This window comes from Erinaceus europaeus, chromosome 12 (genome assembly GCF_950295315.1).
Source record: "Erinaceus europaeus chromosome 12, mEriEur2.1, whole genome shotgun sequence".
NCBI lineage: Eukaryota > Metazoa > Chordata > Mammalia > Eulipotyphla > Erinaceidae > Erinaceus > Erinaceus europaeus.
This window is the reverse complement of record NC_080173.1, coordinates 41,439,340-41,455,542: the sequence shown is the minus strand read 5'-3', so window position 1 is coordinate 41,455,542 and position 16,203 is coordinate 41,439,340. Positions and strand designations below refer to the sequence as shown.

At 47.6% G+C, this 16,203-nt stretch overlaps 1 protein-coding gene across 2 annotated transcripts; it reads left to right on the top strand.

Annotated features, from left to right (window-relative positions):
• Positions 1–633: 633 nt before the first annotated feature.
• TMEM11 (transmembrane protein 11) lies at positions 634–16,203 on the top strand. 2 transcript variants are annotated; one of them, XM_007529670.3, is made up of 3 exons: positions 688–825; positions 3,674–3,967; positions 15,307–16,203. In XM_007529670.3, coding segments are annotated over exons 2-3 (519 nt in total). In that variant the 5' UTR covers positions 688–825; positions 3,674–3,965; the 3' UTR covers positions 15,824–16,203. The 2 variants fall into 2 exon arrangements, with proteins under 2 accessions (XP_007529731.1, XP_007529732.1); XM_007529669.3 differs by lacking the exon at positions 3,674–3,967 and having other exon boundaries at positions 634–825.

Genomic DNA, 16,203 nt, shown 5'->3' with positions numbered 1-16,203 from the left:
GCCAGAGGGCAGGGGCTGCAGGCAGGAGCGGCTCTGTCCCGCTCAGCACGCGCGGGCAGCGGCCCGGAAGCCTGTCCACGTGCCAGCAGACGAGCCGCGGCCGAGACTGAAAAAGCCCGAAGCTCCGAGTTCTAAAAAGTTTTCTCTACGGGCAACCATATCCGTGCGGATGTCTTGTCTCCCAGGCAGCCCCAGAATCCCCGGTATGCGCAACATCAGGCACCACTCCAGAGCGCCAGCAGGCGGACCACCCGGATGGGGGGCGCGGCGCGTCTCCCGGTCGGCTGCAGGCGGGCAGCGGCAGTCATCCCCGACTCCCGACGTCGCTGCGCGCTACGTCAGCACGCCTGCCGCGCGGCTCTCCGGGAGTTGTAGGCACTTTTCTCTCCAGACTCCTTCAGTGTCTTGCTCTCGAGCACAAGGTCGTACAAAAGGGCGGCCTCCTGAAACGCCCAAGCTGTCACGACTCCAGTTTAGGCTGTGAAGTTCGGGGGCTCTCACTTCTAGTAAGGTGTCCCTAGAAGGACTTTTCCCGGGGCGCCCTACTGCCCTCTGCCCCAGCTGAGGACTACATATCCCAAGCGAGGGCAAGGAGGCGGGGCTTCCGGCGCGCGGTGCATCTCAGGCCTTGTAGTCCGGTGGGGGCGCAGCTCCCGCCTCCCGGCTGTCTCGAGAAGCAGGCTAGACTACATTTCCCTTCCGCCCCCCCCTCAGTCCCGAGGCCGCCTTGGCGCGAGACATTTGCGAGCAGAGTGTCTCCAAGATGGCCGCTTGGGGAAGGAGGCGTCTTGGCCCGGGCAGCAGTGGCGGCAGCGCCCGAGAGAGGTGAGATCTGGCAGCTCGCTGCTCTCCACAGCGGGTGTCTCGGGAGCCGGGGTGCCCGTGAGCCCTCGCGAGGCTTCAGAGCCCTCCCCGCCTTAGCGCGGGCTCCGCTCGCCGCCCCGTCCCCCGCCGGGCGCGCGGGGTTCCAGTCCGGGCACAGACGGGCCCCGGGCGGGAGCTGGCGTCCGCGCTACCCATGCCCAGGGCTTGGAGCGGCGGGTGCTGGGCAGGCCGGCAAAGCGGGCCGCGGCCGTGCAGGGTCGGGGCCGAGGATTAGGTCGGGCTAGGCTCGGCCCCGTAGGCCCGAGGGATCTGTCTGTCCTCTCAAGGCCCCCACCCCCTCGGTCGCGCGTGGCCTTCGCGGTGCGGCCCCTGACGTGGCCCAGGAGGGAGGGGACCTCCGCGCCGGCCCCGTCGAGGGCGGATGGTCTGCTCGCTCTCCGGGGAGCCTCAGCCCTCCCCGGGGTCTTTGCGTCTTCCAGACCGAGAGTCGATCGCCTCCTCGAGGCGCGGTTCTTGCGACTTTTCCAGGTTTTTCTGCCAGTGCCCCTGCCATTGAAGTCCTTTAGTGACCTTTTCCTCACGAATGTTGTGAGTAAGGAGCTAGGAACTTACTTCTTCCAGGGGGGAGCTGGATTTGGAGAATCCAAATCCTCCGGTTGCTGGAGGATGAACGGGGATAATTTACATGTGTAATACAGCTTTTGCTTCTAGAAAGCAGATTGAGCTAGTCTAGTAGAAGCTCTTAAGCCACGAGAAATTTAGAACAGGATGTGCACTGCTGCAATCACCCGGATTAAACTGTTCTGTCCATTCTGTTAAAACGTGATAGGCATAGCAGAGGTCAGCAAGAAAGGAAGTTTTGTCTTCGCTTTTGGGGGCTTTTTGGGGTGAGGATTGTTTTAAAAAAGGAACAAAATTCTTTCTATCTCTCGCAACTACTTTGCATTATTCCTTTTACTTAACTGACACCATCGTGTTTATTCCTTGGCCGCTGACTGCAACTTTTTCCATCCTAGTTTGGCAGCTGTATGTAGTAGGCCCTTCGGCTTGCATTTTATTTTCAGCCTAGAGTTATCTAGTATTGCCTGTTCTGTATTTCCTCTTCATCTGTAAAGTGGCAAGCAGATACTGTTTTCCCAGCTCCCACCTGGTATTTCTCAGACAGATTAGACATTAGAAAGAAGTGACCTCGATGATTTTTGGGTGGCTTTAAAATCACATGTTTTCAAGATCTTTTAGTAATGGGAAATGACCTGTCTAGAAAACTCAAAAAGGCATCTTTAATTCTGAGTAAAACAACTGAAAAGGCCAAATGGGGATGCTGTCGACATCATATGGGAGCTCTGCCAGCAAAGTTTTTACTGATCTAAGAAATTAGATATGTGGGATTTTTTTTTTTCTCCTTGCTTTGAGTCAAGTGTTCATTTGAAACTAAGTTTGCAAGCCAGTAGCTCATAGGCAGAGTTCAGTACTTAACTTTTAAGAGAATTTCACTTAGTTGCCAGCATGATTCATGGAAAGGTCTCTCACACATCTCTACTTGAACACCTGAATGGCAGCCAGCTTGTTTCCATCAGAACAAGTGCTCTCTCGTTCAGCCTTCTTTACCTGACAGCTTAGCTCATGGTAGTTAACCTGCCTGGTCTTAGGTGTTGAGATTGCAACCTTTGGCCTGGACTCGGTTCACACAGGCAAATGTTGTGTGTCATCTGGGACCAGGACATCTGGTTTTGAGGTGTAGGTAGCACCATCTGTCCTTTCATATAGCATATTGTGTGGGGGGGTATCCCCCCTTCTCGCCTTTGCTGTGAAGTCTTAGTTTTGTTGTGGGGAGTCATTTACCTGAATTTAGTTTCCCTAAGATCTCTCCTGCTGGGCAGGAAGGGAATGGAAACAACATAACCAAGGCCAGCCAGCTGCTTCTGGGCATACTTCCATTCCTGTTGGTGGGAAGATTTTTGGGGTAAGGCAGCCTGGATTAATTGATTGCTGGGCACAGTGGATTGTGAGGCCCGAGTTTGTTGGCTCTGGTGACCAAAGTAGGCTGTTTATAGCTCTCTTAAATAACTTTGTTCCATGTCACCCTTGTGCTGACTCCAATCTCAGCTCTATGTTAGGAGTGCTTTCCCTAGGCTAGTGAAATTAGCTCTCATGGATAGTGCGCTGCTTTGCCATGTACCTGACCCAGGTTTGCTTCCAGCCCCTATTGCACTGAAGAAAGCTTTGGTGCTGGAGACACACACACACACACACACACACACACACACACACACACCCTCCCTCCCTCCTTCCCTCCCTCTCTTCCTCCCTCTCTGGCTCTATAAAGAAAAAGGAAGGAAGGACATTTCTTCCTAGTTGCTCTATGAAGTGGTTGGAATCTTCTTTATGCTGCTGGCATAAAGCAGTGTTTTAGGCAAACTTTACTGATTTGCCAACAACTATAAACTCCTGAAGCATGCCTCTTATTTCAAGGTCCTGCTTGGTGCCAGATTGTCCACAAGAATTAGTGGTGTCACCTGTGTGTTAATGATGGTTCAGTTTAGTGTCTTCTTGCTTTACTTTGTTCTTGAGACTAGATCTACATTGATTCAATAATTTCTAGCCATATGTGGCCCTTCAACTTAAACAGGTAACTAACTCTCTAGTCCTACCAGCCACATTTCAAGTCCTCAGTAGCCTCCCTGGCTTCTTACTATCATACTGGACAGCATAGATCTAGAACGTTTTCCTTTAGCACAGAAAGTTCTGTCACCAGGACAGTGCTGGTCTAAACTAAAATAGAAGGGTGGCAAAGCAAAAACGATAGCTGCTTTCATGTTGATTTTTCTCTCCACTCCATTAAATCTAGGGAACCAGCAGTGTTTGTAATGAAGAACATCAGACTCTGAGCTGTAACCTGAATTCTTGTCCAAAAGTCAGCATACTGGCAGCAAGCACACGAAACAGACTGCCACTTGTCCTGTCAGCGTCTTTGAGACCCACTTGCCCATCTAGGAAGGCACAGTGCAGGAGGTATCTGTGTGTTCTGCCACTTGGGTGCCAGCCTGGACCAGCTCACAGGCAGTCCCTCCTGTCGTACTTGGGCTGCTGTCTTCACTCTCGGGGCCCCTGAGCGCCTGTGAGCCTCCGTGATTGTTGGAATGTGAGTATAGTGTGCGCTCAGCTCCTGTTTCTGTCCTTATATGAAGATGTGCTTGATCTGACTCCAATACTGGTGGCAGACAGTGACACTGTCTAAAGCTTTGCATGGGTTGCTCAGAGTGCTGGCACACTGGATTAATGGTCAGACAATAGACTCCCAGTAGCTTCCCTACCCCTGGCTTGTCCTGCCTTTTCTGCTCCACTACCTTTGGTCTGCCCATCACATGTGGTTCTTCTCCACATCATTCTGTGTCATACTTTGTTCCTCAGGACTCCGCTCAGACAGCTGTGCTTTAATCTGAGAATTAGATAGCCAGGATCCTTGGTGCCGGTGGAGAGTGCAGTCCATGACCCACAAGCCATGGAAGCGGGAACACATATGCAGGGGTAGGGATGGGGTGGGCGTCTCATTTTGCTAAGAACCCTTTGGGTTTAGGGTATTCTTTCTTTTGAAAAGCTCCCCTTGATGGGGCCAGGTGGTGGGTCACCTAGTAGAGTGGATTAGATTAGATAGATTAAATTATTATTATTATTAGATTATTACAGTGGATAAGAATACTGGTTCAAATCATCATTCCCCACCTTTTCAGGGGAGAAGCTTCATGAGTGATGAAACAGTGTGCAGGTGTCTCTTTATCTCCCTCCATTATCAGTTTCTCTGTATGCAAAAAAAAAAAAAGAAAGAAAGAAAGGAAAGGAAAAAAAAGATTTTTCTTTTTTTTGGGGCCACATTGGTATAACATTCATCCCCTAGGCTGTGGGTGAGCATCCCTGATAGCCATTCAGCTGATTCCCAGAGGATGGAGTCATGTGGTTGGACGAAGTTCTATTCCTGAAAGTCCATACTGTAGGATAGGTTCTTCTGAGGTTGCCTGAAATTTCAGGATGCATATCCATTCCCAGTTCTCTCCTGCAGGCCGCACTCCCAACTTTTCTAGGGGGAGTTAGCTGAGGTCATGCCTGTGACTGTGCACATGTTCCTGTGAGCAGTGGCTGAGGAGTGAGATAGCTGCCCCTCTGGTTTGCACACTGGTCCCATCCTGTTTTCACTGTGGTGCCAGGAGAGCCAGACCTGCATCTCGGTGGACAGAAGGGACACTGGCTCAGGTATCAAGGAACTGAGCCTCAGGACACAAAACCCAGGAGTAACCCAGAGAGAATTTGAATCCAAGCTGCTCGATTCCCAAACTTGGTGACTGTTCTTATTCCTCCTTTGTCTGAGCACAGAGGTGGAGAGTGTCTCATCCTGACTACAGTGGGGTGCCAGGTGCCAGGGAGAAGTGCCTTAGTTCACTTCACCTTAACTGGCCTCCGTATTTGGGACCACATGTCCCTGCCTTTCTGTCCTCAGTGACTTTTAATCAGTGGTGTAGAATTCTTCCCATTTTCTTTGATTCTGAGGAAGCCATTTTTGGTGAGCCAGATGTGGGGTTTTCTCACCTGGGGTGGAGCAGAGCTAGTGTGTCCCCCTTACAGAGCACAGGGAGGCAAGTGACCACATGCTTACATGAAAGCAACCCAACATGTGGGTCAGTTTATTTTCCAGCCACCAGTTCTCCTTAATTAGTAACTAACCGCTTTTCTCTTCCTAGCGTTTCCACTTATCTGTTGTGAACCTGCCCTGTTTACACCGCCTACTGGGAGTTTCTTGCAGGGGAAAAGCTTCACAAGTGATAGCTCTATCTAGCTCTATCCAGTAAATAAATGAATAAATAGAAGGTAGGCCTAAAGCAAATGCTGTCCCTACACTTAGATTCACTTCTTTTGTCTCTAGTTTGATGAGAAAATGTTAGTAACTTGCAAGCAGCTTGACCAGTGAGTACTTCAGAGTTAGGAGTCTTCTCACCCCCCCTTCCCCTTCCTTCCTCACTGCAGGATGGTCCCTCAGCCTGGTGGGCAGTTTGGTGCCCTTCAGCACTGGCTTCTCTACATGTCCAAAGAAGCTGCCAGAGTTGGCTGTGTTGCTTTTGTTCTGACTGTGGGCATGGCTGTTGAATAAGGTGTTTTGTTTGTTTGTTTGTTTTGACCTTTGCATTGCTCAGCTTTGGCTTATGGTGCTAGGGATTGAATTTGGGGGCTTTGATGCCTCAGACATTAAAGTCTTTCTGCATAATCTTTTTGTTGTTCCTACAGCTCCAAGATGCTTCTTTTGGGGTAAAAATTGTAATTAATTTTTCTGTTGGAAAATAAAAATATTTGTTTTGGGAAAGCACAGAAAAGTATTAAGAAAAATTAAATTTAAAGGTACAGAGGCTACCATCTAAAGAAAACCCCTAGTAGGGGGATAGGCAGTGGCATACCTGGTTAAGTGTTTTCTGCCATGCCCATGGACCCAGATTCAAGTCCCCAGTCTTCACATGCAGTGCGGAAGCTTCACAAAGCAGTACTGCAGGTGTCTCACTGCCTTTCCCTCTCTGTCCTCCTTTCCTCTCAATTTCTCTGTCCTATCAAATAATAAAACATTTTTTAAGTCTCTTTAAAAAAGAAAACACCTGTTAATCTTTTGTATAACATCTTTGAAACTTTTTCCCGGATTATTTTGTCTTGGGTTTTTTAAACTCTTTGTATTGGGGTGGGCATCCAGTAGCACACACATATTATACTGCACAAGGACTTGTGTTCAAGCCTCAGGTCCCTACCTGCAGGGGGAAAGCCTCGCTGCTTGTGGATCAATATTACAGATCTCTCTCTCTCTCTTTCTCTATCTCTTCTTTACCTCTATTTCTGTCTCCAAAAATAAATACTATTTTTAAAAAATATTTATTTTCCCTTTTGTTGCCCTTGTTTTGCATTGTTGTAGTTATTATTGTTGTTGTTATTGATGTCGTCATTGTTGGATAGGACAGAGAGAAATGGAGAGAGGAGGGGAAGACAGAGAGGGGGAGAGAAAGACACCTGCAGACCTGCTTCACCGCCTGTGAAGCGACTCCTCTGCAAGTGGGGATCTGGGGGCTCGAACTGGGATCCTTAGGCTGGTCCTTGCACTTTGCGCCACGTGCGCTTAACCTGTTGCGCTACCGCCCGATTCCCCACTAATTTTTTTAAAACTACGTATTTAAGCACATCAGAAATGTGCATGCTGACAGTACAGCTGGGTCCTGTGACAGCGTAGCTGGGGGTATGAAAGGTACATTTAAATCAGTGCTCTCAAACTATCTCTAAGAGTTTATGAAAACTATGGCAGTTATTAATATGAGGGTGGGGGCACAGAACTTTGGTGTTTGGATGCAGTGTGGAACTACACTTTGTAATCTTGTAAACTACTGTTAAAATAAAATTTAAGAATATGTTTCTAACATAAAACTCCTGAATGAAAAAATTCAGTCATAGGTCATATATATATATATATATATATATATATATATTTTTTTTTTTTTTTTGCTGCCCTGGTTATTTCTGGGGCTTGGTGCCTGTACTATGAATCCACTGCTCCTGAAGGCCATTTTTTCCATTTTGTTGCTTGTTGTTGTTGTCATTACTGTTGTTGTTGGATAGAACAGAGAAATCGAGCTAGGAGGGGAGACAGAGTGGGGGAGAGAAAGACAGACACCTGCAGACTTGCTTCACCACCTGTGAAGCGACCCTCCTGCAGGTGGGGAGCCGGGGGCCTCGAACTGGGACCCATATGCCAGTCCTTGCACTTCACGCCATATGCACTTAACCCGCTGCACTACCGCCCAGCCCCCAAGGTTGTATATTTTATGCTTGCATTAAAATGTCTAGAATAGGCAGATCCAAAGCAAGGAAGTAGATTAGTGAGTGACACTTGGTTGGGACTAGGGAGGCCTGGGGGAAATGGGAGTGATGGGGTTTCCTTGGATGTGAGGTGATGAACATTTTCTAGAGTAAGAGTTTGTTATTGGTTGCAAAACTGAAAGTGCTGAGCCATTAAACTATACATTTTAGCAGGTATTTTATATGAATATATAAAAATATATATATAATGTTTAACAGTGATTTGCAAGTTTATAAGACAATTCCAAATCACTTCTATTTTTTTACCAGAGCACTGCTCATCTCTGGTTTATGATGGTGCAGGGGATTAAACTGTACATTTTAGGTGGGCAAATTATGAAATGTGAACTCTGTCTCAACAAAGCTTTTTTTTAAAAAAAAAAAGTACAAATCAAAACTACAGTGAGCAACAAGGGTAACAAAAGGGAAATTAAATGAAAAAAGGGAAATTAAATGAAAAAAAACTACAATGAGATATCACCACTGCATACCTATTATGTTGGCTACTGTTAAAAACAGAACAGTTTTACATATGCACTTACTGTTTACTGTAAACCATTAGTACCCCCAATAAAAAAAGAACATCCTTTGTTCACAGAAAGAAAAAAAAAACAGAACAAAGAGGACTCAATTGAATGAAAACTTTACTATGTTCAAGGATCTGGGTTCCTGCCCTCACTCTCCATCTGCAGGGGAGAAGCTCATGAAAAGTGGAACAGTACTATAGGTTTCTCTCTGTTCCCCCTTTTTTCCCCTCCTCTCAATTTCTCTCTGTCCAACCAAATAAAAGAAAAAATAAAAGGTAGAAAAATAACAAGTATTGACAGGGATGTGGAGAAATTAGAACCATTGTGCTCTCGGATGAGAATGGTGCGATCACTATAAAAAACAGTATGGAGGTTCCTCAGAAATGGGGGGCAGGGCCTAGGAGATGACTCACTAGATATAACCCATACTTTATCACTGTGAGAACTTAACGTTGGAGCCCCCAGCCACCACATAGAAACACCTGCATGGGGGAAGCTTCATGAGTAGTGGAGAAGCACTGTGTTGTCTCAGCTCTCTTGTCTCTTCCTTTCTGTCTCACTATTTTAAAAAACTCCACTGGGAGTAGAAGAATTATATGGGCTTGTGGTTCTAGCAGTAACCCTGAAGGCAGAAAGAAGGAAAGAAAGACTATGTGAATAGTCCTACTCTAGGTATATATCTCCAAAAGTTGGGAGAAAGATTTCCACACCCATGTTCATAGCAACATCAAAGGCTTTACTAATCTAAGTGCCTGAGGTTGAATGTATAGACAGTGTGGTATATCCATGGATAATCATCCTTAAGGGTCAAGAGATAAGTTAGACAATAGATAAGATACTGCTTGATTCTACCTAGGTACCCACAGTCATCAGATTCATAGAGAAAACAGAGTGGTGAAGGATGGTGGGAGTTTTTTTGTTGTTGTTGTTTGTTTTGTGGGCACAGTTTTAGCTTTGCGTGATGCACAACTTCTGGAGCTGGGTTTCACACTGTGATTATTTAATGACACTGAACTTAAGGATGGTTAAAATAGTAAACTTTATGTGTATTTTATCATGATCTAAAAAAATTAATGAACCTCAGGTGCTCACCACTCCCGCGAGGAGGGAGACTAACATTGTCCCAGCCCACACAGTCCTCCCTCAGGCAGAGGCCACCTCTGAGTAGCCTGCCATTTCCTTCTTATCTTCACTGTTCCCCACACAGGAAAGCAACCAGCATGCTTCTGACTGCATGCTCTTGACTATATGTCTGAGGTGTGGTCTGTGAGTGGACTTGCTCTCCCTCCCCACTGCCCCACTGGAGGGCGTCAGCTGTGCAGTGGGCAGCTATCACTGCACTTAACACTCCTGTGGGAGTGCCAAACTTATTCAGCTCTTCTCATCAATGATCTCTTTACTTTCAGCTGCTATTTATTTATTTATTTCATTTCTGGAGCTTCACTGTTGGACTTTTTTTTAAATATCTTTTTAATATTTATTTGTTTATTCCCTTTTGTTGCCCTTGTTGTTTTATTGTAGTTATTATTGTTGTTGATGTTGTTAGATAGGACAGAGAGAAATGGAGAGAGGAAGGGAAGACAGAGCGGGAGAGAAAGACACCTGCAGACTTGCTTCACCACTTGTGAAGTGACTCCCCTGTATGTGGGGAGCCAGGGCTCAAACCGAGATCCTTACCCTGGTCCTTGCGCTCTGCGCCACATGTGCTTAGTCCACTGCGCTACCACCCGACTCCTCAGTGTTGGGACTTTTTTCAGAGAGGGAAAGACAGTACAGCACAGAAGCTTCTTCCAGTGCTGTGGGGCTGGGCACCAGCTTGGGTCATATGCATGGCAAAGCAGGTGCACTATGTAAACCAAGTGAGCTATTTGACAGGAGTGTTGTGTACCTCTTTATGCAGCTCCAGCTTTGGGGAAGGCTTTCCCACCTTTCAGGACCTTCACATTTGAGACTGTTGCTGTGACTCCAGATGATAGGAGAGGCCATTGGGTCAGACTCAGGGAAGACTTGATGAGCACCCAGATCTGGGAAAGTAGCCTTGGTTCCATGTGTTCTTCATTTTCATCTTTTGACCAGAACGTGGGCTCCTAAGCAGTTCCTCTGGTGATGCACCAGAACCTGTACAGTTGAATCCATACCTGAAGAACTGAGGACCTTGGGTGACTTTGGGCGAGTGAAGTTTGCACAGTTTCAAGTACTTGTGACCCTGGGGTCTGCAGCTGCCACTCAAGTGGTCAGATTGCTCCAGACTAGTTACATGCATCCAGAGCAATGGTGGGAGGCATTTAGAAGAGATCCACAAATCCTCCAAAGCATGCCACATATAGAAAGTTGAAAAATCATTAGGTAAAGAGGGATTTTTCAGGTTGGCAATACAGCTTATTTGGGAGGACATCTGTTTTGCCTTGCAGTCTGTGTGGGTGCCCACCACACTAGAGGAAGCTTGGGTACTGTGGCATCTCTGTATCTGTAAAAGTCAGTTTTATCTTTCCGGAGCCATTCTACTCCTCTCTCCCAAAAAAAAAAAAAAAAAAAAATTCTACGCAAGTAAAGCAAGTATTGCAGCCTGGGAAGTGGATAAAGCATTGGACTCTCAAGTGTGAGATCCATGAGTTCAATCTTCAGCACTATATATATCAGAATGATGCTTTGCTTGTTTCATAATAAGTCAGGAAGGAGGGAGAGGGGATTTCTTTTTTTAAGATTTTATTTATTTATTTTAAACCAGAGCACTACTCAGCTCTGGCTTGTGGTGCAGGGGATTGAACCTGGGGCTTTGGAGCCTCGGGCATGAGGAGTCTCTTTGCATAACCAGTATGCTATCTACCCCTGCCCAAGATTTTATTTATTCGTGAAGAAGGTAGGGGGAGAGAAAGAGAGAGAGAGAGAACCAGACATCATTCTGGTACATCTGCTGCCAGGGATTGAACTGAGGACTGCATTCTTGAGAGTTCAATGCTTTATCCACTGCACCACCTACCAGGCCACGAGAGGAGGGATTTTTTTTTTTAATATTTATTTTATTTATTCCCTTTTGTTGCCCTTGTTTTATTGTTTTAGTTATTATTGTTGTTGTGATTAATGTCATCTTTGTTAGATAGGACAGAGAGAAATGGAGAGAGGAGGGGAAGACAGAGAGGGGGAGAGAAAGATAGATACCTGCAGACCTGCTTCACTGCCTGTGAAGCAACTTCCCTGCAGGTGGGGAGCCGGGGATTCGAACCGGGATCCTTAAGCTGGTCCTTGCGCTTTGCACCATCTGCACTTAACCCCTGTGCTATTGCCTGACTCCCCCCCCCCTTTTTTTTTAAAGATTATATGAAACATAGGAGAGAGAAAGAACCAAGCATCACTCTGGTACATGTGCTGCCGGGCATTGAACTCCAGACCTTTCTGCTTGAGAGTCCAATGTGCCATTTCCCAGACCGTGGGGAGGGATTTTTCATTTTAAAAAATGCACTAAAGATAGCACTATGAATACTATTCTGAACTTTGTTTCTTATATATTTCATCATTATCACTACTTTTAAACTTTTTAATTGTATTTATTATTGGATAGAGAGAGAAATAGAGAGGGGAATATAGAGAGGGAGACTGAGCTAGGACACTGGAAGGGGTTAGCCTCTCCTTCCAAACCTGGTAGCCCCCTGGACACAGCCACTCACCTCTGCTAACAAATGGCAGGGGAGCTGCCTGGGTTTCACAGGCTTGCAGGGCAGGACAATATGGATAGAGCAAGGTGGGCTGTGCCTACTGATGTCTTTCCAGGACAACAGTCTGGGTTGCTGGGGTTTAGCTGGCATTTTCCTGTCTTGCTTACCCTTTGGCTTTTGTGGGTCTGCTGGGCAAAGGAAGGTACTGACTCAGGCAGCCTTGGGCTTGGGCATGAAGTTTGTAATCCTGACTTGATACCCAGTTTGCTTGAACACCTTGTGGCCCAAATTCTTGCCTCTAGTCTGGCATTGGTAGCTAGCAGAACACACCCTAACATGGGGTGACTTCTGTTCTCAATGGGCACAGGACTGGGCTGCCTCTTCCCTTGGCCTGTATGCTCTTGACTGTGCTTCAGAACACAGAGGACACCTCTGTGCCAGGGGTGCTTCCCCTCTGCTTGCCCACGCTCAGCCCAGCCAGCATTTATTAGAGACTGATTTCTCTTGAGCACAGCACTCAGGACAGCACTTTGGGTTGACTATGTTTGCTAAAGGTGATTTCTCCAGTGCTGAAGCTTTGTGGGGACAGTAACTCCATCACCCTCTCACCTAGCGCTGACTGAAAACCAAATGGAAGGACTGGGAGATGACTCACTTGGTAGAGTGTTCTGTTGTTTTTTCAGACTACTGCTAAATTCTGGCTTCTGGTGGTGCTGGGGATTGATTTAGTGCCACAGGCATGAAGACCTTTCTGCATCACTGTGATGCTCTTTCCAGTCTCCAGTCTTTGCGCTCTTTATCATGTGCAAGGACCTTGGCTTGAGCCACTGGATACCACATGGGAGCATGTGTACATTTCTTCATGAGCAGCTAGATGATCCTGAGATGTCTCCTCTCTTTTCTTTTTCTCCCTTTTTAAGTACACCAGGAGTGATAAAATTATGCAGCAAGCCCTAGCCTTGGTGACCAAAGGGGGGAGCAGGGGAAGCAAACTGGAGAGAGATGGAGAAAGAGATTCTCCCTATCTTAGAGAATCCTCCTGGTGGCTTCCTACACTGGAGCAGACCTGCCTGCACAGAAGCTTGTTGCTGCGGCACTGTCCTGTGTACTAGAGGCTCTTTTCCCACCCTCAGCAGACAGTTTCTCCCCGTCACCTTTTTTTTTTCTTTTTTGCCTCCAGAATTATTGCTGGGGCTCGGTGCCTACACCATGAATCCACAGCTCCTGGAGGTCTTTTATTTTCCCCCCCCTTGTGTTGCCCTTGTTGTTGTAGCCTTCTTGTGGTTATTACTGTTGATGTTGTTCGTTGTTGGATAGGACAGAGAGAAATGGAGAGAGGAGGGAAAGATGGGGAGAGAAAGATAGACACCTGGGTGGAGGGTAGATAGATAATGGTTATGCAAACAGACTCTCATGCCTGAGGCTCCAAAGTCCCAGGTTCAGTCCCCCCCGCACCACCATAAGCCAGAGCTGAAGAGTGCTCTGGTAAAAAAAAAGAAAAAGAAAAAGAAAGACACCTGCAGACCTGCTTCACTGCCTGTGAAGTGACTCCCCTACAGGTGGGGAGCCAGTGCTCCTTACACTAGTCTGTGCGCTTCACGCCACATGCGCTTAACCCTCTGCACTACTTCCCAACCCCCCCCCGTCACCTTTTAATTGGGGGGGGGGCCCTAAATCCAGATGAAGTTTGGTTATGTTTTCAGGATGAACACTTAGGCCTGAGTCCCAGCCCAGCCTCTCATTATGCTGGCTCCCACCTGGGAGGCCCCATCCCCAGGGACTTCACTGCTAATGTGACTACAGACGAGTGAATCCACCCAGAGTCAGATTCCAGCTTGCTGAAGTGGCTCTTTGCAGCATGATAGTTCCTGGCTCACCAGCTGTAGGGCGCATGTGTTCATTTCTCCCACCACCTCCCTTCTTGGCTTGAAGTCTGCCACTGAGAGCCCAGCAGCTACCCCCATTAACATGTTGTGATGGCTTATACTGAAGGACTGAGGTGGCTCTAGTGCTGCAGTAGGGGCTCTGGGTGAGCTCAGCTCCCCCATGGCTTGAATCTGGACACTGAGGTGTGTGACGTGGCACACAAGGCCATCTCTTTGTGCTGAATACTTAGGGCTGTGCTTGCTACTGGCCACATACAAAGCTGCCGAGGTAGGGCTGCCTTCACCGTGTGGCTGGGGACTGCTTCTGAGTCCTGGCTGAGGGTGTGGACTTGGAGTGGAGATCACCAGGAACTGGGCATAGCCAGGGGTGAGGAGTTGCTGAAGAGAAAGGACTGTGATGGCTCTCACAGCCAGGCAGTACTGTGGTCAAGGACACGATGCCATCTTAAGAGCTGTCTTGAAGCTTCCATCTCAGAAGTGGACTGAATCAGGCTTTCTTTCTTTCTTAAAAGTATTTGAGAGAACCAGAGCTTACCTCCTGCATACCTCTGGCACATGTGACACCAGGGATCAAACACAGGACCTCATGCTTGAGAGTGCAATGCCTTATCCACTGTGTTGCTCCCAGATAATATAAAAACTAATATAAGCAGTATGTGCTGGTGATGCTGTGGAGATTCAGAAGGAGCTGTCTGTACACACTGAAACAAACTAAATGGAAATGATACTGTGCAGCTGGGGGTGTGGGCACCCTGGGGTGGTTGCCCTAGGTGGAAAATATGTGCTTGGAATGACTTCAGACTGAGAATTCTGCAACTGTTGGAAATGCCCCCACCATGAAGCCTTCCTGGAGCTGTGGGCTTCTGGTGAGGGCATGGCCACTGCTTACTGGCAGTTGGGTCTGCTCTGCCACCACAGGCCAGTTATTGTGAAGAGTCTCAGGAGAGGTATTGATGAACAGCTTGCCTGGGGTCCTCATCCGCCACTGCTTCTTTCCAGCCAGTGGAGGGAACAGGATGCCCTGGACAGTCAAACCTTGGGGGCTTTATGTGGCTGGTCCCACCAGAGGAGTTTCTACCCTTTTCATCTTTCCTTCCTGCCAAGGATGCCTCCTTTTGGAGGACCTTACGGAGGGCAGGGTGTTTGACATTAACTGGTCTCGAGGTCTGTTGTTTTCTGTTAATTTTCCTCCTGCACCTGGCTTACTTAACCAAGAGCTAATTTCACAGTGGTGGCCTTGGGCTTTGCTCTGTGTTTGTGTGACTTGGGGCTGAAGTTACTCTTGTGCTCATGTACCCTATATTATCTGTGCCTATTGCCCAACTCAGCCCTACCATTTTGTAGGTTGTTAGCTTAGAGATTAAGACATTCCCTGTGTCTGTTTATGCTTCAGTATTTGACTCAAACATATATTGTCACTGATGATTGTGCGTTAGAGCCCAAGGGAGATAAAGGCCAGAGTGAGAGGTTACTCTGAGCTTCTCAGCACACAGTGAATGCCTTGGTCTAACTGTCTGCTTTCTTTCCACCTGTCACCAGGGTGAGCTTGTCCGTTACAGACTGTTACATTGTACATGAGATCTACAATGGGGAGAATGCCCAGGACCAGTTTGAGTATGAGCTGGAGCAGGCCCTGGAAGCCCAGTACAAATACATTGTTATCGAGCCCACCCGCATCGGGGACGAGACGGCCCGCTGGATCACGGTGGGCAACTGCCTGCACAAGACCACCGTGCTGGCAGGCACGGCCTGCCTCTTCACCCCGTTGGCCCTGCCCTTGGATTACTCACACTACATCTCCTTGCCTGCTGGGGTGCTGAGCCTGGCCTGCTGCACCCTCTATGGCATCTCCTGGCAGTTCGACCCTTGCTGCAAGTATCAGGTGGAGTACGACGCCTATAAACTGTCCCGCCTGCCCCTGCACACACTCACTTCGTCCACCCCCGTGGTGCTGGTCCGGAAGGACGACTTGCACAGAAAGAGACTGCACAACACGATAGCACTGGCCGCCCTGGTGTACTGTGTAAAGAAGATTTATGAACTCTACTCTGTATGATTTCAGTAGAATGGGAGATGCAAACAACCCAGCCAACAAGAGACAGAGTATTCAGATGGCCACAGTAACATGTTTGCTCCGTGAGCCAGCAGGAAGGTGTTTGGTTTCATATCTGTTATTTTTAAAAATAAATAAATAAAATAACACAGATCACAAGTGTACCAAGGGGTTTTTCAACTCATTAGACTAAGAGCTGGGTTTCTGGAACCCATGCAGGCCTGAAGCTGTGGAGGTCTGAGTGACAGCAGAACCTCGATGGAAGCAGCGCTGAGGGGCGTGACACGCTTGGGGGGCGGGGCTTTAAATATACTGTTTAACTGTACCATTCAGAGCCAACCAGAAACTATTGACCATTAAAAATATGAGTATTTCAACCCCTA

Excerpts from the sequence above, each read along its gene's own strand:
- TMEM11 (XM_007529669.3), top strand. The coding sequence starts at position 764 with ATGGCCGCTTGGGGAAGGAGGCGTCTTGGCCCGGGCAGCAGTGGCGGC. Across the intron at positions 826-15,306 it reads GGCGGCAGCGCCCGAGAGAG|GGTGAGCTTGTCCGTTACAG; the intron begins GTGAGATCTGGC and ends ACCTGTCACCAG.